The 24,340-nt window shown below is 45.1% G+C and overlaps 2 protein-coding genes across 2 annotated transcripts in view; both read left to right on the forward strand.

Annotated features, from left to right (window-relative positions):
* Positions 1-210: 210 nt before the first annotated feature.
* On the forward strand, positions 211-14,143 carry lrig2 (leucine-rich repeats and immunoglobulin-like domains 2). The gene is made up of 18 exons (XM_076096760.1): positions 211-895; positions 1,655-1,729; positions 2,632-2,766; positions 2,977-3,120; positions 3,307-3,450; positions 3,698-3,841; positions 4,150-4,293; positions 6,220-6,300; positions 6,550-6,621; positions 6,773-6,841; positions 7,891-8,054; positions 8,407-8,718; positions 8,875-9,156; positions 9,616-10,056; positions 10,210-10,362; positions 10,453-10,593; positions 10,825-11,097; positions 11,370-14,143. Exons 1-18 carry the CDS (start codon positions 708-710, stop codon positions 11,600-11,602), a joined length of 3,195 nt encoding a protein of 1,064 aa, XP_075952875.1. The 5' UTR covers positions 211-707; the 3' UTR covers positions 11,603-14,143.
* A 180-nt stretch (positions 14,144-14,323) lies between these two features.
* Positions 14,324-24,340, forward strand: part of magi3b (membrane associated guanylate kinase, WW and PDZ domain containing 3b) — a 118,321-nt gene continuing 108,304 nt past the window's right edge. Inside the window, exon 1 of the mRNA XM_076096758.1 lies at positions 14,324-16,852. Within this exon, the coding sequence (XP_075952873.1) occupies positions 16,546-16,852 (307 nt within the window). The 5' untranslated portion in view covers positions 14,324-16,545. The remainder of the gene's footprint in view (positions 16,853-24,340) is intronic.

Here is a 24,340-nt window from a genome sequence, read left to right on the forward strand (position 1 = left end):
ACGCGGTAATGACCACCAGTAATCGCGAGGATATGAAATACTAAGGCAGTTCCGGGCAGTTCTGAAATCTTAAAGGCTACCACAAAAACATATTGGACAGAAATCCAATCAAATTGTTGCAAGTCTTTGACAGGTTTGAGTGGAGACCAATAGAATAACTGTAAACATGCTGGAAAGGGGCGGGATCTAGGATATCCAATGCCACCAGCTCAATGCGCTTTGTTGTTCTTGTGGGACAGAAAGACGGATACAATATTTCTAAGTCGTTTTAAACAGACCGGGTTAAGCAAAGATACTATTTTACATGACTCAATATAATCAAACGCCAACCAAGCGTGGACTTTAACCGATGTCGTGTGGTGGAAAGCGGTGTATTTGTGGGAGCAAGTTAGCTCAGCATTGAGCTAGCATAAGCTAACGTTGCTCCGGGAGGGTATCCACTGTCCAGATTGGAGCGGAAGGAATTCCAGGCACTGGGAAGAAGGGGAGACATTTCTGCTGGGATGTCTCACGCAAGTTGGAAAAAACATGTATTTTACGGTTCCGACTCGAGTCATGGCACTACGAACCTGAAGTATGTGTTCATATGACTGATATCAAATTGCAGGAACCTTTTGATGGTGGTTTTTATTAGCAGTTAACGTGCCAGATTAGCGAGTTAGCCACGTAGCTAACGTTACGTAGCCCCCAGTGGGAAGACGTTTAAAATGGCGGAGGGCTGGCCCATTCCTTCGGCCCTTGTTTTCATGCTGCTGAGTTTGAGTGCCTGGGCTCTGGAGTCTTGTCCTGCTCCGTGCTCGTGTTCAAAAGGACAATATGATGTCCGTATTCTGGACTGCAACAGGAAAAGGCTGTCGACGGCTCCTGGGGACCCACCGGACGGGATAACCCAAGTGTAAGTACACAAACATTAAGATGCAGATGTGTGGCATTCACTGAATCCACAGCTCTGGTTTGTTGCTCAACCAAGGGGTGCATCATAACACACCACGCTATCCCGTTTAGATGTAGTTTAGCCACTTATCTAAGGCCACAACGTTGTGATAATGGCGTAACAGTTATTTTCCTTGTTTTCATAATGAAGGCATCAGTGGAACATTTGAAAATAATGTTTATTACATGCAAACGAATTCATCCATTGCTCGTTTAAACTCTGACTGAAATATAAATCAGAATTAGCTTTCAGTTGTCAGTTTATTAGGTACACCTAGTTAAAACCAATGCAATACAACAGCTTTGTAATGTATTCATGAAGGCAATGATGTTCAGTCCAGAGAGGTGTTGACTGAGGTTTGTTGCCACTTTGGAGGTCGTAGTTTGTTGTGCTGTTTGTTAGCATTGCATTCTTTCTGATGTTTCTACAAAATATTACAACCTTCTTACTGGTAGCATTTGTTGCCTGGCTGTTGAATAGAAGTTTGTAGTTTTAGCTCGGGGTCGTTAATAAACTGATAACTGAACAGAAATATCAAGCCCTGGTGGGTAAATTGCTCAGAATTTTTGGGAACGTGTTGTATAATCTATGATCTGCCCGATGCTGAAAGGAGTTTAATCTTCTTTATTTATTGCGCGCTTTTCAATTATTCCGCAGCTGATTATTTCCAACTTCAGACTTTTTATCGTGATACTAATGTTGTGTTCAATTTCATTTCAGCACCATGAATCACAACGAACTGACTGTTATCCCCTTTCTCGGAGATGTGTCCTCAAATATCACGTCGCTGTCACTGTAAGTATAAACGCCCCATCATGTTGTCTCGCCTCTCCAGTCACGACTCACACAAATACTTAAAACAGATTTGAATTTCTGTTCCTAAAGACACGCCTCCTTTTGTGTTTTCTTTCTTTACATGCTTCTCTCAAAGAATAAAATACTGCTGAACATTTATTTACAAAAGTAAACACAGACATCTTATTTTTTTTTAAGTTAAGACCCTTTGGGAGGAATTCAAAATGTTCAATCTTTTGATGCCTTGTTATGTTTTGTATGCAAATACAGTGAAACCAAAACATACGGTACCATTAGGTATTGTCTATTGTAACTCAGCAACAGATATGAGTCTTTCCTCATGTTGACATGATTTGAGTATCCCGTAGACATGTAGTACTCAGAAAGGATGCACTGATCCGATACTCATAGCGGATATCGGACCGATCCCGTGTCAAATACCTATATCGGGTATTGGTGACAATGGAGCCGCTCTATTCTATTCGGTTCTATGTTTACGTCTGATTACACTTGTGCGTTCTACGTCATGCTTCAGCAGCACGCCAGTAGGCTGCATAGCTGAGAGAGATAACAACATGTCAGCTGTTTGGAAGAATTTCACACTTGCTACGCCAACAAGGTCTACTATTTTTTTCTATGTCTAAGATTAACTGTCTATCGACATTTAGTTTAACAAAGGAGGAAAGCGATGTTGCCTCACACGTAAAATAATGATCCCAGCCAGTTCTAACAGTGAGACATGCAGCTTATTAATGACGCTGGTATCGTATCGGTACTTGGTGTCCGCCAATACCCAAAGCCCACGTATAGGCAACGGTACTTAAAAAGGTTGGACTTGTGCATCTCTGCGTCATTATGACTTAGAAAACTAATACCGGTCATATTGTTTTTATATGATTCAGAGTCCACAATCGGATCTCAGAACTTTTGATGCATCAGCTGCAGCCATACGTTTCCTTGGAGACACTGGACCTGACATCCAACTCAATCTCAGAGCTCAGAGTCGGATCCTTCCCCTCCATGCAGCTGAAATATCTGTAAGTAATCCTCTTCATTTAACAGTTTTTTTTCATCATGACAGCAGTTCTGGCTGAGCGCAGAAGACACCTTGTTTTGATAAGTTTGATTTTGTTGAGTAAGCATCTTTATTGTATGTGGATATTCACATGCAGCAGACTTAACTACAGAGCAAACAGTCTTCTCCCTCTTGATTTTGGCTCCAATGTTTCTGCTCTTTTATCTCAAAGGAATTTGAGTAATAACAGGATCAGCGTCCTCGAGCCCGGCTGCTTTGAAAACATCTCCAGCTCCCTGCTGGTGCTGAAGCTGAACAGGAACAGATTAGCTGTGCTGCCATCCAAAGTCTTCAAACTTCCACAGCTTCAGTTCCTGTAAGTATCGCATGATGCGTTACAGTGCAAAAAACTAAAATAATTTGTCAAGAGTTTAACAGTTGATATTCGGCAGACACATCTTTGGATTAAAGCCGGATGAATTTGGGGTAAATCCAATGGCTCTGGTTTCTTTGGGTATAACTGTACTCGGTTGAAGGAAGCTGGTCTTTACTCTCGTTGCAGTGAAATGAAGCGTAACAAGATCAAGATCGTGGACAGTCTGACATTCAAAGGGATGGACTCACTGAGGTCACTGAAGATGCAGAGGAATGGCATCACGAAGCTCATGGATGGAGCCTTCTTTGGACTCAACAACATTGAAGAACTGTAAGTCTGGTGTTGTAGATTCTTCTTTAAAGTCACATTTGACAGTTGGTGCTTTAGGAATTGTGTAACAGTGCTGAAAAAGCTACAAAGATTACAGTAAATGCACAAAATGTTGTTTGGGAAAAACGCAAAAGTAGGAGGAAACCTCACAACCTATTCAGTATTTTTATGCACCTGTCAAAGCAATTCATGTAATCACGGTTGTTTTTTTGTTAATGCCATTCTGTTTATCCCATCTCTGTCTCAGAGAGCTGGAGCACAACAACCTAACGGAGGTCAACAAAGGCTGGCTGTATGGACTGCGCATGCTGCGCGTCCTGCGGGTCAGCCAGAATGCTGTCGGCATCATCCGACCAGACGCCTGGGAGTTTTGCCAAAAGCTGGAGGAACTGTGAGTGTGTTTGCTTCATAGCTAGAATCCCCTCGCAGCTAGGAGTTTTTACTTTCTTTCCCTGGGCTCTGAAGTCCATTCTGTGTGCTCAGAGGACTTACTGTTATCTTGCTGCAGTACAGTTGGTGTCTGGAGCTGATTCAGTGCTGTCTTGGCTCTGGTGGATGTACGCCATCCTTTTTTTTTTTTTGTACAATTTTGTGAAAATGCCTCATTTTGGAGTATTATTCTTAAATGTGCAGTACAAGACTGGTGTTGAATACAGAATTAGTTTGCAATAATCTTTCTCATATTTCTGTTTCGTGCAGAGACTTGTCCTTCAATCATCTGACTCGACTTGAGGAGACAGCTTTTGTTGGATTAGGTCTCCTGGAGAGCCTGAACCTCGGAGAAAACTCCATCAGCCATTTGGGGGAGGGAGTGTTCAGCGGCCTGGCAAGTCTGCGCAACCTGTAAGTGCTACTCGGAGAAATCTGTCTGAAATCTGTGTTACCTATTTGATCTAACAGGTGTAATATTGCGCAGTATACGAAATATAACCCTCCTGACATGTTCTTGGCTCTGTGCATTCCTATGAAGGCTGCTAACTACAGTAGGTCTGTGTTTGCTTCACTCTTCATGTGTAGTTCTGTCTAAAGTAGTCCACAGTAGAAATTGTCTGCATCCTCTAATATAGTCTTTGTTGCGTTCAGATCCTGTTTGTCATAGTGTCATGTGTAGTCTGAGATCAAAGCACCCACTGTGTCGTTTCCATAGAATCCAGTACGTCTTGGTGTTGTGTCCTCTGTGCTGCCATTCACTGTGAGCGTCACTTTGATTTCAAATGAGTTGAAGCACGCATAGGTGTTACATCGCTGGGAGCTTTGTTACCCAGAGCAAACACATCTACATTGAATATTTGAAAGGCGCCCTCAGGGCTGAGTCCATGTTTTCCACGTGAGCCGTGTTACTGGATAGAAGGCTGTTGTAATATTGTGCGTGGGCGAGTAAACTGGTCTCCACACTGAGCCAGAGGTTGATAGAATCTTTTGTTAGTGTGGGTGGAGCAAGGCTTCTTCTGGTCTGGGATTTGAGTTTGTTTGTTTTTGTTTTTTTAATATTTCATCAAGCAGGCATGAAATAGTATCAGCAAATATGATGCTCAACATTTCAGTGTTTACTGAGCGATACGCTCAACCAGTAAAACAGCAGCTCTGGCTTTCTTTGGTGTTGGATACCACTGGATCGTGTGCACCACTCTGTTCATTCAGTTAATGGGAGTTAATGTTTTTTTACAATAATGTCCTCCTGCATTAATACACCCCGTATCAGGGCCAAGAAAATACATTGCGTGGCTGTACATAGTTTACTTACCATTTACAATATGGAGGTGTGTGTGCAGTGTCGATCACAGGGCGAGTTAAAGAGCAGGCAAGAAGCAGACAAATGAGTGATGTAGATGTTTAAATTCAGAATTGATGCGTCGTCTGATCGGCCTTTATAGAGACCAACGATCAAACTATTTAGAACAATACCAGCTGAAAACGGTTGATGGCCGATCGATAGGGAGCGCCCGTGACCTGATCGAAATGCGGCAATAAACTTCAGCGAAGCCAACAGAAATAATAAATAAAAGGCATTTACAACCCCCCACAAAGATCTAAATTGGATGGATATAGTGCTTTGACATCATGCGTCAAAGCTCACTGAGACAACGGAGCGCCAGAGTAAAAGGAAAGAGCCTCTTTTATTTCACATGGTTTTTCTTTTCTTTTCCGGTTAGTTAGCGGTTAATGGGTCTCCTCTATCAAAAGCAAATGAACCACCATATTAACACCACCACAAAAGCTCTGGAAATACTTTGTAGCTCAGAATCTCAGCCTAATTGAGCAAGTATTTCGTCTTCATCACACATTTACCTGCGAGCTAAGACATGTTGATAGGAGAGGAAGGTGTTGAGTCATCATTTGCCACGCAGACTTCCGCTTAAAGCCGCCGAGCTGCAACGAGGAAGGGGTTATATTTGGGAGTGTTTGACCATCCTCGGAGCTTTCATGGGAGACGTGGAGTTGGGAGAGCGCTGAAGTTCTTTCAGAGGTCGCCAAGCATGAGGAAAGAGAAACAAAAGAGCCCATAACCATCAGGGGAAACACAAGGCTTCTCTGTGTTTCCAGTGGACCCATGAACTGTCCCAGTGCTAAACAGAGCCAATTAGTGTCCCCTCGTCGGAACCGCCGGGGCAGCGAACTGTAACACACCGTGGAAGGATGGTGTCTCAGGTCTAATATGAGAGTCACTGCCACCGACAGCCACAGTGGAAATAATGTGGATCTCTTTACACAGACGGGGGATGTGATGTTGTTGTTTAATATCGTAAATGTCACTCTTTGTTTTTTCAGAGATATCCGCAATAATGAAATCTCCTGGGCCATTGAAGACTCCATCGGTGTGTTTGATGGAATGAAGAAGCTGAACACACTGTGAGGACACTCAGATTGTACACATATAGATATGTATAAGTCTGATTTAATATAAGATCCTTGCTTGTAAAATATCTTGTATTTAGAGGAATGTGGCAGGTTGTTGCTCACCACGTTTCTGGCGAGTAATGTGATTCTTTAATCAGCTTTTCCTCTAACTGGCATTGAAAGGCTGCTGAAACGTCCCAATTTTGTAGCAGGTTTATTGGCTGAAGCTTTTCTCATGTGACCTTTTTTTCTTTTTTACAGAATCATACAGCGAAACAAAATCAAATCAATCACTAAGAAAGCGTTTGAGGGCCTGGAGGAGCTGGAGCACCTGTGAGTAAAGCCGCAGTTCTACGTGTGTCTCAGAAGGATCTCTTGTTGTTGAATGAGTAAAGATACCACTGTCCTGTTGTTGTCTTATGCTTGTAAAGTTGGATGCCATCAAATCACATGTGTCTGATCCATGTTTCTGTCCACTCTGCAGGGACCTCAGCAAGAATGGCATCATGTCGATACACCCCGAGGCGTTGTCCCATATGAAGCTCAAAGTGTTGTGAGTAGTCACTGAATTAATCTTCCAGCTCTCATGAGCACATTTGGAAGCCGTGTTATTATTGTTTCTTTGACTCATGTAACAATGTGGCTTTCATTAAAAAGGAATAAAAAATGTGTTATTGCTGAGTCATTGGATTGCTGTCTTACCAAATCGTTAGTTTGTTTAGTGCAGTTGGTCACGCAAATATTTGTGATTCCGCTTTTGAGTTGCAGCAGCATCATCCGCGTCATTAGGACGGCTGTGTCTCCTGCCTGTGAGAGAGGACGGTGGAAATGTCCGTTGGCTTTTTGAGCTTTCCATCAGCCCATCTTAGGAGGGCCTCTCAGGCAGGGGCTAACGAAATGCGCCAGCGGCTGTCAAACCCAGAAAATGTACCGTGACAGCAGTCGTATTCTGTTATTAATGAGTCTGCGGCTTCAATAGAATATAGCTCTATTTCACTTGGCGAGGATAAACTGGCTTTGCCCGATAACGTAGCTACAGGAACATAATGGTTACACCCTCGTAATTAAGGGTTATTTTTGGCTTACGTGTATTAAAATGTGGTTGTGGAGGCGTGGTTAGCAATGAAGCCATACACATACTACATGGAGAGGGAACTCAAATTCACTCAGAGCATGTCCCTACAAGGAAACTCAATGAAATAGCTTACAGTAGCTTTGGCAACACAACAATTCACCCCAGACGGTCTTTAGGCCAATAGGATTCTGGTCGTTGGTCGTCTGTTTGGGTGAATCTATTCAAACCTTTTATCGAAAAAGTGTGTAATGAATAGTTTTGATGCAAATGTTACTCAAGCAGCACGTGATATGTTGTCGGTGTAGATAATTGCCCTCTTTATAATATTTAGGTAAATTAGTAAATTCATGTTTTCTTTTCTTAAAGGGTAAATCACAAATCCATCTTTAATGTTCACCAACTCATCCTGTAATTCCTCTTCATTGGTTCAGTGGGTTCATCTCGTCCTCATTAATCTCTGCAGCAGAGTCCAACTAATTTCACAACTGACTCATCTCACGCTTCCTCCATCACCTTTGTGTTCTCAGCGTCCTGAACACGAGCAGCCTGCTGTGTGACTGTCACATGCAGTGGCTCGGGCCCTGGCTGACTGTCAGCCAGTTCCAGCAGTCTGTCTCCGCTGTCTGTGCTCATCCTGCCGGCCTACTTGGTCACAATGTCCTGTCCGTCAGCCCGGAACAGTTTGTTTGTGGTCAGTCCCATTCTCTCTGTATTTCTCTTGTACGGTTCCCGGTCCGATCCAATATAGGTACTGGAAAGTGTTGACGTAAGGCAGGAAGGGGCATTGAGTTTTCCTTTTATTGTAGATTATTAGCATTATTTGGCTCAAGGAAGTTTTATTCAGAGGCTTCATAACCAGTTGCACAAAATGTCTGGAACACTGGGGACAGTTGTTCGGTCCCAATAGAGGCCCAAGCCTACCGCCATGTTGCTCTTCCTGTATTGGCATACTTTATGTTGAACAACAACTAATATCTTACATTTTAAGTGAAGAGGTCTGCTGTAAAAAAAAATTCACGCTTTCTGTCCCCGCCCCTCCACAGATGATTTCCCCAAGCCTCGGATCACAACCCACCCGGAGACGTACGTGGCGATGCGGGGCAACAACGTGACCCTGAGCTGCGTGGCGTCCAGCAGCAGTGACTCGCCGATGACCACAGCTTGGCGGAAGGACGGGGAGGTGCTGTACGATGCAGAGGTGCAGAACTACGCCCAGTACCAGGAGGGAGAGCTGATCTACACCACTGTGCTGCACCGCCTCAATGTCAACTTCACCGATGAGGGGCGCTACCAGTGTGTGGTCTCCAACCACTTTGGCTCCAACTACTCCAACAGGGCCAAGCTCACTGTGAACGGTGAGGATGTTTTTGTCAAAGACTGTGATATCTATCAGTTGGGCTCATACGATTGTCTCTTGCAGTCTTTTGCTTTCTTGAAGCTGTAAGGTGCTGGTACGGCTCACATCATTGTAATCTATCTGTCCCACTAATGATAATGTCGTTTCTTTCCAGAGCTGCCAACATTTCTTAAGACTCCCATGGATCTGACGATCCGGACCGGGACCATGGCCAGGCTGGAGTGTGCCGCTGAAGGCCATCCATCACCCCAGATTGCTTGGCAGAAGGACGGAGGCACTGACTTCCCGGCTGCCCGGGAGCGCAGGATGCATGTGATGCCAGACGATGACATATTCTTCATCGCCAACGTGAAGACAGAAGACATGGGAGTGTACAGCTGTACGGCTCAAAATGCAGCTGGCAGCCTGTCTGCAAACGCGACTCTCACCGTCCTGGGTGAGTTGCCCATCTGATCTGCAGAGCATGTACACCATGTTTTACTACTCAGCTGAGTCACTCCGCTCAAATCGGCTGCTCGTTTTTGTCTGACACTCATCACACATCCTTTTTTGTTTGCTGATCTGCAATTTTAACTGACGACGATGTAAATGCAACCCTTATTATGTCCACGGAGGATACTTGAATCTGGCTGAATGGAGCGTTTCTGACACAACTGTTATGTCACAGCTCTTAATGAAAGGTCCGTGTGCAACATGAGCACCCAAAGTATTATGAGGTTAGCTGCATCCGTATGACAGATTTGCCTTGGACAAACACAGAGATACTCACTCAGTCACTTAAACACACAACGGCTTAAACATTAGCATGAAGAAATGACCAACTTGACCTCGTACACGTCCACCTGAACACTTGCCACTGATAATCCTTACTAAATCTAAAAATCTTCTCTTCCAGAAACTCCATCCTTCATGCGGCCGCTGGAAGACAGAACAGTGGCGCGTGGTGAAACCGCCGTACTTCAGTGTATAGCCGGCGGCAGCCCCGCCCCCCGTCTCAACTGGACCAAAGACGACGGGCCTCTGCTGCTCACCGAGCGTCACTTCTTCGCTGCAGCCAACCAGCTCCTTATCATCGTCGACGCCGGTCCTGCCGATGCCGGGAAATACACCTGCATCATGTCGAATACTCTGGGAACAGAACGCGGCCACATCTACTTGGGCGTCTCGCCATCGCCCAACTGCGAAACGGGCACGGGATACGACCAGGACGGCTGGACCACCGTGGGCATCGTGGTGATTGTGGTGGTGTGTTGTGTGGTTGGAACCTCGCTGGTCTGGGTCATTGTCATCTATCACATGCGCAGGAAAAGCGAGGACTACAGTATCAGCAACACAGGTCAGCAGTTCAGACACATAACGGTTTAAGAGAAAGTAAGGTCATAAAAATGTGCCTCAGAGCATGTAAGAGTGTTGGGAATGTATCGTTAAAGATGAACCCTGTTCACAGAACTCGATGTCGTGTAACAAAACGTGTCTCTGTCTGTTCCAGATGAGATGAATTTGCCAGCAGACATCCCCAGCTACCTGTCCTCTCAGGGTACTTTGTCAGAGCCTCAGGAAGGCTACAGTAACTCTGAGGCTGGCAGCCACCAGCAGCTCATGCCTCCCCTTTCCAATGGATACGTCCACAAGGGCACAGACGGTGAGTTTTCAGGATTCAAAGGTTTTTGACCTTCCCATGCTCGGATCCTTTTTAAAATGAGGTCACTGACTATTGTCATTTATGTCCTAGGTGTGTGTTATGGAGACACGGCAAATGAGGTGGAAACTGAGGGGAACGGCATGCTGCACTGCAGGGTTGGCTCTCTGTTCACTGGCCGGAGCAGCTTCCACCCTGGAGAGCCCCGTGAGGGAATAGCTGGACTCCCCACAGGTCAGTGTCAGCTACAGACAAGCACTTATGTGTTTTTATTTATTTCTTTATTTATTTCTTAGTGTTCAGTTCAGAGTTCAGTTTTCTTCGTATCTGAAGGGTTTTGGAATTATGATATCAACTGTCGGTCAACGGCCGAGTCTTAAACTGAAGCCGTGGTCTGGAAGAGGCTTGGCAAAACAAGCGACCGGGAAGGAACACTTTATCGAGACGCTCCTTCTTTCTCGCCAGGTGGCGGTCCAGGCCCGCTGGTCATCTGCTCCGACTGCTACGACAACGCCAACATCTACTCTCGCACGCGGGAGTACTGCCCCTACGCCTATCTGGGGGAGGACGACCCGCTCGACAAGACTCTGCCGGGCCTGAAGGAGAGCTTCGGTGAGCAGGCCCGGCACGAGGACCGGGCACTGGAGAGCCTCATTAGCAACCTGGACTCCTCCAACTTTCACACCTCTCATGACAAAAGGTTGAGCAGCCACACCCCCCCGGAGCACTACGCTAATGGTGAGACATTTTACCTAATAGAGGAAGGTGATGGCGCCATCCCTTGTCTAGGTGCCAACTATCATGTCCTACCCGCTGAGGTGTTTTTGGGTAACATGTTGAATTTTCTCCCTCCTGCAGCTACTGAAAAATCTATTTAAGAAAAAACTCCTGTTAACATTTCCCCCCCCTTTCTGTGGCTTGTTATAAATCTTGCAATCTTTTTGGTTGGAAATCAGTTGGTGGGAGATAATATGTAGGCATCTAATTATTGTGTTTTACCGTCTTTGCAGATTATCTCAGCAGGTCCTTCTGGGGACAAGGCGAAGGTCCGTCCACGAAAGCCCAAGCAGGCGCGTCGCAGCACCCAGTGACAGTACACAGGACGCCTCCTCTGACGTCCACTGCCGACGGGGCAGAGGACCCGAGTGAAGCAGAGGCGGACTGTTTCCCCGGCCGATGCACACAGGACCACAGAAGTGCCTCTGATAGGACTAACCCTCAGGAGCATCCTGCTCCCACATAGGTCCTCCCACCTCCACCCACGTTCTGCCTCTGACTCCCTTTGCTGCAACCCCTCCCCCACCCCGCCCTCCCTTTACCCACTACCTCCAAAGAGACTCCTCACATTCTGCCAAAGATGCTCTCTTGTATGTTTACATTCCCCTTTTCACTCAAGAGGACATACGAACATTCTCCATCACTGTGGAGCGGCCGCCGTATCAGACTGGAGAAATGGACCAGCGATTAGATTTACCTCCTCGTTGACCCTTCCCCTCCCACGTCCTCCACTCTTTTTGTTCTCTTTCTAGAGAAAGGCTATGAATGTATGCTTTAAAGAGCCATGTCGGATGCTGCCGCGAAAGAACGCCAAGGCGTGGTGGAGTCTTGGCGATCTCTCTCCTCCGTCCCCGCTGCTGTGGAGCTGAAATCTTTTTGCGCCAGCGCACGTCACGCTGGCAGTTTTGTCTCATCATTCCCGGTACGGACACCTGTTGGAGCAGCTCACGTGACTAGAAATGACAAACCACCTATTTCCAAGAAGGGAGGTTTAAACGGGTGCCGATTGTAGTTCCCTGACCAGCAGTTTGTGGTTGTTGATATAGGAAAGAACATTGAAAACATATGCGCCCTACATTCCCACAGCCATCCCGACTGACTCAAAGCTATGCCGTCTGGTATCTTGCTATACAAATCCCAGAGACATTGACACCAGAATGTGGTGTATATTATGAATATATATATATATATATATATATGAGTATATAGCCTATATCGTCTTTATCCAATCTTGTTTTTGTCCTATGTCGATTGCTAATTCCTTCATTTTATATGTCTTCACAATGATGAGCTGTTTGGGGAGAAAGCGTAACATTTTTGTGCACATGTGACAATCATGGTTTTGCTGGCAATTTGTTTTTGAATGGTTGTCTATTGGACGGCCTTTTTAACAAGCATTCTCAGTAACGTCAGTCAGGTGACATTATGGCGTGTGTATATGTATGCACTGATTGGGTTCCCCCCCCTTATCATATCTTACAGCACTTAATTTAACGGTGGTAAACATTATTATGCAGTGTGCATGCCTTTTTACATTGTGAGGATTTATCATCATCACAGTTTTATCTCAAAACGTTCCCGATCCTTCCGTAGGTATTGATTAAGTCTAGGTTTTCACTTGGGACTGTGAAACATGAGAATGTATTGTGTTATTTTATACATATATGTACGTGTACATAAGGCTGGTAGTCTATTGAATTCCATGTCCTATAGTCCATCTGCAGAGAGGTTTGAGACGTGAGCTGCAGTCATGTTAAGCTTGTTCATGTTAAGTCCTTATTGAGTCAGCATTTATTACCTGTTTGTTTAGGTAACGAGATGAACACCTCTTCTTGAGGTGAGGTTATTTTCCTCCTCACTGAGAGACGAGCAGCTGCCAGTTTCAGCAAACTGTTCTGTTTCCACATGTCGGCTGTTAAGTTGCTTTGAAGAGTTGAAGATTGGACATGCCTCTCACGTGAAAGAACGTGGCCTTGTTTAATCGGGTGCGATGAGTTTTCCTTAAAAAAAAATCCTCCTTGATTATTGCACTCCTAAGTTGCCGTTGGTTTTGACTCATAAAATGCTAATTACACTCAGTGGCCGTTTGATCAAACGAACGCAGTACTGTAATGCATCCAACCTTCATCAATGTTCAGGTTTTTAAAATAGTTTTAGAGAGGTGTTGATTACATTTTATGGTCATTTTGGAAGGATGTGGTTTGTATACTTTTGGGTTTGACAGGTGCTTCTATTATTTTGTCCACCCCATTAACGTCAGTGAGGGGAGGCCACACCTTTCTCAAACCGTTTCAACAACAAAACCTTCATGAGGGTTTGATTTATTCCAGGTCTGCTTGCCTTAGTTTTATCTCGGGGTTCCTAATAAACAGGCGGAGTGTGAACGCTCCTTTTTTTGTTGCTGTCACTTCCGTAATGTTGAGAATGAACTGAACTATCAGTAACGCTGAAAAGTTCATCTTATAGAGCGAATGTTTGGTTGTGTAGTGTCACAAAATGTATCCTGGACATACAAATTATTGTTACTTTGTATCACTGCTGCTTGAAATGGACTACACGTATGTTTTGTCTCAGTGGTGCGTGCAGATATGATTTGCGGATGAAAGCATTTTTGTTTTCTTGACGTTTTCTGACTGTTGGCCAATTTCATCCCCCCCTTTGACCGATAGAGACATTCAGATAACACCTTGCAGTGATAAGTCATCCTAATGGAGCTACGTGTCGATTCACTGTTCAACAGTTTCTGCCAACACAGCATAACATAATGTGCATTAGCATTGTTTTATTCTCCGAACGTCCTTTCTGACTTTATACCAAAGTTAAGCAGTAAATGCTCCGGCAATATCCAACGCTGCTTTATTCTTCTTCTTTTTCTGTTGAAGTTTTGCATTTTGTTTTCAGTCGTATTGTTTTGGGACCTTGTTTACCTGTACATTCTGTAAAGCATGTCTGAAGAGCCTTTTTGTTACGTAGCCATTACTCTGACATTAAACACGAATTCTGATAATTTGGCCTGGATTGTGGTCGTCTGCCTCGACGCTCTCCTCAAGTAGAAATGGGATGACTTTCGTTGTCGATTATTTTCTTGATGGGTCTTTCTCTGACATATTTTAAGTGTTTGGTTTGTTCAAACCCCAAAGACATTGATTTTACAACGATACATAAGAGAGAAAAACAGGGACTGCTCATGTTTCAACATATATTGTGTGTGTGTTTTTTACAGGCAGTAGGGGGGCTGAAAGAAAGAGTTCTTGCAGGATTTGATTTAGGTTGCATGTAATTCCAGGCGCTGGGGGGTCTTAACCACAACACGATTTCTGGGCACACAACATGGAACAATTTTAAAAAGGCCAAGCCATCTGTAATCTGGATTTGCCTGCACACAGCCTGCTAATATGGGCCTTAAAAGACTGTTAGTCCATCATCAGTCTTGACGTTAAGAAAAAAAAAAAGGACCATTTTTTAAAAGTCCCTATAAACATAAAACCTCAGTAGAATCATTGGCTACGAGTTGACTCTGACTGCGCATGAGCCTTTTGAAGAGTCTGCAGTTAGTTTGGGTCCCCGGTCCCCCATCAAAGACACGATGGCATTGTTAATCGTCCTCCACAAGGCGATGAAGTATTCAGGGTGGCGACTCAGTACTTAAACACAGACTTCTAATGCATCACACCCAGAGAACAGCAACTGTACTGCTGCTTCATAAATACTACAGACGGTGTGTTTTCCCCGCTTCCTCTTGGAAAGTTAATTAACTCGACTACACGGCGTTAACATATGACTGTCCCGTGAGTCAACACGCCCATATTGTCGGAATCCATCATCCTGTATCGGAGGGTGTTTTTTTTTTTGCAAACTGCATCATTCATAGCACGCTGTGAAACTGCGCCACGAATCTCCTCAGATGAAGTGATATTTACAAAAGCTTAATTAATTTGCACTTTAACACCCCGTACATTTAGCATCATGTTGGCTTTTTCATCCAGTTCTGGTATCATTGTATCATGAATCCAACATGTCGGTTGTATCGCATTAATGAGATTGTATTAGATATGTGCTCTCAGGCCAGGAGCTGTTTAGGTCTGAACATAGATCTATGGGAGTTTCCCCCTCGAATAAAAAGGTCCGATTTTCTGCACCAGACCTAATGATACATGTATGAACACTAAAGCTACTTTTAAGCATTCTCTGCACACACAATTGGAAAAACAAAGACAGCAGTCTAGTAATAATGAACGCTTAACACTCATTGTAGCGCGAGCATAGTGGATCAATGCGGTAGAAGGCAGTCGAGCGCGATGCTGTGTAGCTATGCAAGTGTGAGTGATAGGAGGGCGAAGTGGAGCAGTACATGGTTGTGATCTCTCTGATTGTGTCGGTAGGCGGCGCTGTGGAGACGCGTATTATGTACGTTTAACCCCAACAATACTTACCTCACTCTGTGCAAATGAATGAGGTGGAATTTGTTCTGCGCGCTTATTATTAGCATTACATGCTCTGTGTATTTTTATCTAGTCGTACTTGTTACACGCATTCTGCCTGATATTCAAGACATGTTTAAAAAAACAAATGCAGATGACTAAAATGACAATAAATTACAGTGAACATTACTGGACAGTGTGTGCTTTATTTATATTGATTTGTATTTAATACCACAGCACACCGGAGGATGGAGCCAGAGTGAGCGTCTACAAAACGCTACTGCTGCTGCTGAGACTTAAAAAAGAAAGAAAAGGGGGCGTTTCGGGAGCTTGGCAACGTCTCTCCTGGCGGTGCCAGGTGTGTTCAAACCTGTAGCGGACAAAACGCTCGCAGATGTCTGTCGGCTCAGTCACCGTGGGGCTGGATCTCGACCGCAGGAACCGCCAACCGGTGATCGCCGCCGCCCCGTCTATTCTCAGCCTGCCCACAGGTATGAGGGCTTTCTCGTTGACGCGCAACGTTTCGGCGGCAGACGCTCCACCATCCGCCGCCGAGTGAGTGACAAATACTCTGTTTACATTTTTGTTTGGACCCGGGGAGACGAAGCGAAGCGCGGGTACCGTGCCGGAGGAGCGTCGCAGAGAGTGAAACCTGAATTGCTCCCCTTCTTTTTTTTTTTTTTTTTTTTTTTTTAACCGTCTCGCCGCTCTCAACTCTCCTGTTTTTACGCACAAGGAGCGCTCGGAGTTATTGCAACCCAGGCAACTGTGCGCACAAACCCCGTGGGATGACGCACCTCGGCGGCGGATTCACGGGGTGAAAATCGGCCTCCCAAATGGCAGGAAGATGAAATCCCCATCAGCTGCAGCAGAAGGTCGAGAGAATAACTCAGGAGGGTTTATTAGGCCGCGTCACTTGGCGTTCATTTAACAGCAGCAAACCGAGGTAACCAGTTTGATCGCTAGTTGTTCGTAAAAGGGAGTAACCATGTCCAGGACACTGAAGAAGAAGAAACACTGGTCCGGTAAAGTGGTGGAGTGCGCGGTGTCATGGGGGAACTTGGGGGACTTTGGCTCCGTGGTGGAGGTCCTCGGAGGAGCGGAGCTGGGACAGTTCCCCTACCTGGGCCAGATGAAGCTGGACGTGCTGGTGTGTCACGTCGGGAAGCTGCCCTACTACGGGGACGTTTTGCTGGAGGTGAACGGGACGCCCGTCAGTGGACTTACAAACCGCGACACCCTGGCTGTCATCCGCCACTTTCCGGAGCCGGTTCGCTTGAAGACGGTGAAACCAGGTGCGTCCCCTATCTCCCCCCCCCCCCCCTATTCCCACCACTGCTGTGTCACCTGAGCTCTGTTTGTAAGATGTTGACAAGCTTCATCCACCGAACACAACCCCCCTCATGGTGATACACACCCAGTGATGTAGAGAAACATTGGCTCCTATTAGTGCTCATCTCAAGACAGACGTCCTCAAATCAAAATTCAAATCACATCAGTGACTCCCTCCTCCTATAACTTGCAATAGGTTCAAATGTCTCCCTGTGATATGACAGACATGTCAAACTTAAGTTGACTAAAACATTGCAAAATAGAATTTAAAAATAAGGTGAATACAGTGAGTTTTACTGTAAACCTCCTACTGTACCGAGACATCCCTATATACAGGGATGGGTCAAATGCAGAGGTCAAATTTCGTGTATGTGTATATGACAATAAAAATGGTTTCTTCTTCTTTCTTCTTTTTCTAACTCAATGGGACATTTCTCTCACCGCTTTCTCAGGGAGATCGGATAGTGATAATGGTAATAATGGCATGTAGCCCAGTTGGAGCCTTCCAGTGTAAGTGCACTTACATGCATAGAAATAAGGCCTAATTACACCCTCCATTATTCAGTCTACTGTGCTTCCCATTGGCTTGCAGAAGCCGGAGTGGTTTCGCCGCACCTTACCCCGTTGTCCTACCATCCAGCTCTCCAAGGATGCTGGCTGCAACATCCAAACACCCTGATAATGAGCTCTAATAGCTGTGATGGCTTGCTGCAGCTGCTGCTGCGGTTCTGGTTCTGGTTCTGGTTCGGGTTGTGGCCCGAGCTGAGGTAGCTCAGGTGAAGGGTTTTAATGGCTCTGAGGAGATACAGTTGTGTGTGGCGGGGAGGGAGATGGCCATTACTGTGCTTGTATGCTGGGGCTGGACTGTCTCAACAACAACTGAGACTGTTCAAAAAGGTCACGGCAGCAGCAGCTGAGTCCCAGAAACGTCAGGCCAGGATCCCTGAAGATCAGCTGTGTGTGTGTGTGTGTGTGTGTGTGTGTGTGTGTGTGTGTGTGTGTGTGTGTGTGTGTGTGTGTGTGTGTGTGTGTGTGTGTGTGTGTGTGTGTGTGTGTGTGTGTGTGTGTGTGTGTGTGTGTGTGTGTGTGTGTGTGTGTGTGGTCATACGCATACAACCCTGCATTTTCTTTCTGTTTTTGTATAAATGTTATTGATTTTGATATCTTTTGTAAGCAAACAAGAGATGAAAGGCAAAATATTTGCCGAGATTTATGAGTCCATTAGTGTGAATGCACATGCAAGTGTGTGTGTGTGTGCGTGCGCGTTTCCTGGCTCTACACTCCCCAGAGCTCCTAACACCACGCTCTCTGCCCCACTAACCAAGGATGATTAATAAAGGGCATGGAGGAAAGAGAGAGACACACACAAAGAAACGGAGGGATAGAGAGGCATAAAGAGAGATGGGGAGAAAATCGGCTCTGCCTTTGGCTCCAGGCTTAACTCCCACACGAGGCTCGCTTTTTTTTTTTTTTTTGCTCCCTTTAAAGCTCCTAGGGAAGTAATAGGTGGCAAAGATGGCAAAATTTCTCATTACCTGTTCCTTTGCTGTCACTCTCACCTGTCTGGCCTCGACGTCCATATTCTGTTTCAGTCATGTGTGATGTTACAACCAGCGTGGATCAGCTCTTCGTGTGCTCTGCTTGCCTCACAAATCCCCCCCTGGCGTCCGCATACAGATGGGTTGTTACATTGTATGATTACATAGTGTGTGTGTGTGTGTGTGTGAATACATTCCAGTGTGGTAGCCTCATGTTTAATTCACACCTCTTGCATAATTGAGTTAGCGAGTGGATTTTCTCCACGTTGATGGAGGCGGTGGGCCTCGAGGATCAGCTGTTAGCAGGAGGCCCGGGAATCTACGGTGACATGTCGGTGACATGTCGGTGGCCCGGCAGCCACGGACAGTCTCTCTGGGTCTGCCAGATAACCCCCCCCCCCATGCCCGGTGCTCTTCCCAGGATCCTCTTGTGCTCTGCCCACCTTGCCCACACTGGAGCTGGTGGGCTTCCCACGTTGCTCCTCCTGCTGCTGCTGACGCCTGGGAGGAGCGAGGAGGGAAGAGATGGAGAGTGTGCAGAGATGCAAAAAGCAGAAATGGGGGATTTGAGGCGTGGATAGAGAGAGACAGGATGTAAGATGCAAGTCTCTATGGAGGCTATTATCTATCTCAGCCATTGATCGAAAGGAGTGTGAGCTGAAAGAGTCGCACACAGCACTTCACTTACTTTTCTGCTGCTTCTGGCGCATCGTACGTTCCCTCTGGGCTGCCAAGAGGCTTCTCTCGCACGCATTCATCCTCACGTAGGTTACATACCTTGTTACCGTTTGAAATTAAGAAGTTCGCACCGAGCCCACGCCAAGACTTCACAATACTCAGCGAGGTGAATGTGCCCATTTTTCCTGGTATCTTTGATTAAGCCGGGAAGATGCCTCTATTAAAAGCTCTGTGCTCTGTGGAGGGATCTATTTCTGCCGCTATACCCCCAGCTAAAGATGCCTGATGAAAAGGTTCATGAATGGCGTCCCAGAATCCCTTTCCCTGCCGCTCAGTTTTCTCCTGTGCCTCCTACATATGTTTGCAGCTTCGGTCCCTGTGGACTCAAAACATACATACTACCTGTAGCCGTTTTGTGTGCAGCTGAATGGACGACGACTCTCGCATCAAGTTGAATCATTTCTCAGTGCGGCACACAGTGGAGCCAGTGAAGCGAGCTGTCATTTGCCTTTTCGACATGAATGGATGAATGTATACAAGCCCTGCTTTTACAGCCTGTTTTGTCTCTGTCAGACAGTTGGAATTGGTTTTATGATATTTAATATGGTCGTGAAATATAACTGAGGTCACCGGATCGCAGGTAATTAATTGAAATATTCAAACACCTTCGGGGTGTTGGGATAATAGCATTTCTCTTATGAAAGATGATTTTATCTTTATTGATTTGAATAGTTGAAAGTTGTCTGACGAGGAGATATCAAGTCTGCAGACCGGCATAACTCATCTTTTTTCTGTAATTTTCAGAGGCAGGTTTTGTTCTTACCTTTTTTGAACTTTTATAGTCAAATTTCCTAACTGAGTTTGTATTCGGACTGGGCAATAATTCAATATGTTGATCCACGATAAAATCATAAACCGAGATATCATGATACATAATTTGGGCCGTTTTTAAATGATAACGCTCACTCAAATTTCTCATGAAATCTGATGCGAAATATTTGCGGGGAATATCGTTTTGAGATTTTGGCCTGATCGCCCGGCCCTAGAAGTGCCCAGTGCAACACTTTCCCACTCTAGATTATATTTTGAGTTGCCTTCTCCTGCCCACACATCATCGTACTTTCTATTACCTGTGGATCATGCCAGTAGAGAAGAATACAGACATGAGCCCCTAAGCCCCGTATCAAACAGCAATAGTGTGCGTGGGTTAATCACATTAATGCACCTCTCATATCAGGAAGTGCCTCTCAATGGAATCATCCTCTCGACAGGCGATGCCTTGTCACTGCAAAGAGATTTGTCGTCGGCTGCAAAAAAAAGAAGGGGGGGGGGGGGAGTGAGAGTGGGAATAGAACAGCATAGAGAGCCCCGGTCAAATAACTCGAGACATCTGTTCTCTCGCCTTAGAGATGTTTCTGACAATCAGTGAAATGGAGCAGGAGAGCCGTCACATCACGTACGCCGCAAGTCCTTTGGCACGGAATTCATAACAAATGAATTTAATGTTTCATTTTCTTTCTTTTTTTCATGTAATTTAAAGTGATTATGAGTGAGATTGTTTTTAATGCAGATTCAATAAGACGTTGGCTATGATCTGTTAAGGCTTGGGCACTGATCCTGCTGCTCTGCTATTGGGTTATTGACAGTTTGGTGCTTATGGAGCTACGTTTGCGCCCTATTTGTGATTTTAATTGCACTATGTCGTCTACAACCATCCTGATGATGCTTTCTAGGGATATCTTATTGGTGCCAACTGGTGAGACAATAAAGAGAAACAGACATGTAGTGATTACTGTAAACACAATATTCACTGTAGGTGGCGGTGAATTTTTTATTGTGCCTTATTAATATTTAACAATGTAGGTAACACAGAGTATATGGCAAACCTCTACTCGGCACTTATATGAAATAAAAGCAGAGTGTAGCATCAGGCTCTCCTCTGCTGCTGCATTTGTTTTACACTCCCACAGCTCTGCTGTGCCTTTACTCTATACGGAAGAGCTTCAACTTAAATCGTACTGGTGTTTTTTTTTGCATATTTCAGTCCATTAACTGCAAATATATGTTAGTGCTGACCATTTCCTAAAGCACCGGGTCGTGTTTTAGATTGCTGTGTTTGTCCCACCTTCAAACAAACAGAACCATCACCCAGGAGGCCACTGTTCGTGCCCGGCGTGAAAAACAAAAGTCAACGTTGACCTTTTTTATCTTATTTTTGTTACGTATTTAACTGACGGCTTAAGTTACAAAAAAAAACCCGAATCATGATCATTTCCTAAACCTAACCAAGTTGTCTTGTTGCCTAAACAACAGGTTCTGCACCCGAAGGGGCCTGCGCAGGCGCACTGATCGCTTGTGTTGCTGGACATTTTGTAGGTGAGTGCAGGGAAAATGAGAATCATTTAAAAAAAGATATCATACAGACTGTTTTATGAGGATGACCTGGAAACCAAGCTTACTCCAAGCCGGTGCTTTGTATTTGACAGTTGTGATACTGAACTCCTACCTGTGTTTTAAGATGAGAAAAACACAGAAATAAACAACACTTGATCACAAGCCCCCCCTGTTTTTGTTAACGCCACCGTGTCACCACGCTCAGCAGCCAGCGGGGGTTTGTTTGTGCTGCACAGGGGCACTTGAGAAATACTGTCAAGCTGTAAAAGCAAGAATGTTGCCGCAGCATCAGAGCATGACAATTAGCAATTAGTGTGTTTCCGTCCCCGGTATATATTCTCAGCTTGTCTTTGTCCATGCTCCCTCCCCCGTTTACTCTGCAAAAAAACGTGTGAGGCCCCTAAATTAACCAAACCCAGTCGAAAATATCTTTGTGATGTCGGGCCCACAAATGCCCGTAAAAGCTGTGTCATGCATAGTTTTGTAAGTACTTGTGATAAGGCTTGGGTAGGCAGTTTATATTTGCCATCATTTTCGGCAAAAATTCCATAATAACCTTTCAGCATATTGTTATTCAAGTGGTCTGAGAGAAAACTTGACTAACTATTACCAACACACTTTCTCCATCGCTGAAACGCTTCAGCAATATTGTAATATTGGCCATCGACAGGAAGAATACCCCAGCTATACATTCCAATAGGTGGAAAGGAGGCTATGGATATTTTTCCGTCCTTTTTTCTTTCATTCTTTGTAACCACTCCGTGCTTTTTGTATGTGTTTGGCCTCTCGCTATATCATCCTACAAAGCATTTTGTTGATGTACAGCTTGTTTGTCCTCTGTGACTCCCATCAAGCATCTCCTGTGTGTGCCTGAGGCAGCTGTCAGCCTTGCAGTGAAGTGCTACTGCCTTACCGCACACACACACACACACACACAGTCCTAAAAGTATACTGTGCAAAATGTCCATCTCCAACACATAATTTAAATTAAAACTAAAATCACATTTTGTCTTGCCTGACCTGATCTCATGGATTCCCAGGACATTTGGCGGACAGTAAGGATTAAATAAATCTAACATTTTGCTGTTTGTGGGAACGTTTCTAACATAATAGGATCAGCAAAAGGTGCAGGAGTCAACTTCATTTATTGAATTTCATGTCGATCTGCTTGAGAAACAACTCTTACTTTTTTTTTTTTTGGCAAAGTAAGATATCAAGACTCCAGAACAGCAATAATTACTTCTTTTTTTTTTGCATTGCATTGCAATACTGCAGCAGTTTCCCAGAATGCTATTGCAAAGCAGAGCTGCCAACATCCCATAGCATCCTGTTGGGAGCCCACTCTCTCTCATGCCCTGCAGTGTGTTTGTTGGTATAGGCTACAGTCACAAAGCATAGCAGGACTCCTCCCGGTCCCCAGCACTCTCATTATTCCCACTCGAATCTGAAATGCGCTGCTCTTTCCGCACACACATGAGCGGCACCTGCGAGGATCGCAGCGGATGCAGCCCGCTAGATGAGGTGGTTTGGAGCTGAAACATGATTATAAGAGTGTTTTGTGATGATTGCCATGTAGATGTGAACTGTATGTGCAGCTTGGCTTCATGGATGTCGGTCGATGTGTTCGGTGACGCAGAGGTGCGTAAAGACTCCAAAACCATGATTTCCAGTTGAATTTCAGCGCACTCCAAACAACCATCTATGAATTGCACTTTCTGATAAGCGCACACCATGTCTTTCTATCGTCTCTTCAGGTCGCCACTGCTGAATTCTGCTAACGAACAAGCAAAGAAAGGGTTGTAAAACTGAGCGTGAATGGGTTCATCCTCCAAAGGCCCCCGTGTGTATTCACTGAACTGGAAGGAAATCCTTCACGTCATTTATCCTTTGGCCAAAGAAAGAAGCGTTTTTAGCATCGGAAAAGAAATTACGGAGCTTTTTTTTACGACGGCACAAGGACTGGAAGCTGCAAGGCATCTGTTCAGGGCATATTATGGTGCTCACATACCCAGACAGCTGAGTGAGGTGGACACAGGTCACAGTGGCATTGTTTAGTGTGTGTGTGTGTGTGTGTGTGAGAGAGAGAGAGTGTGAAAGAGGAAGACACAGAGGGAGGGGGGGGGCAACATCATCTCTCCAACTCCATTCTTATTTATTCTTCTTTATGGGAAGCTGCATCTCTAACATGAGAGAATTAAATCTCTAATTGCATTGTCTATAGCTCACAGGAGTATTGGACACAAAGCATACACATAACGTTTGGGTGTTTGCAGCATGTTGAATTTTCTGTGATTTTCCTTCTTTTCTTCTTCTTCTTATCATCAGTGGGATTTCAGTCCCCGTTCCAATTAAAGACGCGTTGTCGTCTTAAATGCCTGTTAGCGCTCATATTGCGATAAAAATAAGTCATTCTAATCCCGTCCCAGTAAATATGAATTTATTAGGGGGTCATAAAATCACTTATTTGTTTTATATATGGCTCCAGCAGTGGAGGCAAATTCTTAGCTGGGGGTGGGTCTCACTGCTGATATCTGAGGAGTAATGGCTGTAGAAAGCGGTTATTCTTGCTTTGACCTGCATCCTACTTGCCCTCATTACCCACTGTTCTCTCTGCGACCTCTGCTCCTATCTGCCCGGAACCATGGCTGTGAGCGGTCCGTCGTGTTTTCCGCCTGTGAATGCAGGATAACCGCCGCTGGAAGTATATCAAAAAGCTCAAACTGGTAGAATAGATATCCACGCAGAGAAGACTTTATTTGTACCTTTCCGTCTAACGGACCTTCATCAGAGCATACACGGCTCAGCTGGAATGGCAGGTGTGGAAACAAACAAATCAAATTC

This window comes from Anarhichas minor, unplaced genomic scaffold, assembly GCF_050575085.1.
Source record: "Anarhichas minor isolate MPS153535 unplaced genomic scaffold, ASM5057508v1 ptg000023l, whole genome shotgun sequence".
Taxonomy (NCBI): domain Eukaryota; kingdom Metazoa; phylum Chordata; class Actinopteri; order Perciformes; family Anarhichadidae; genus Anarhichas; species Anarhichas minor.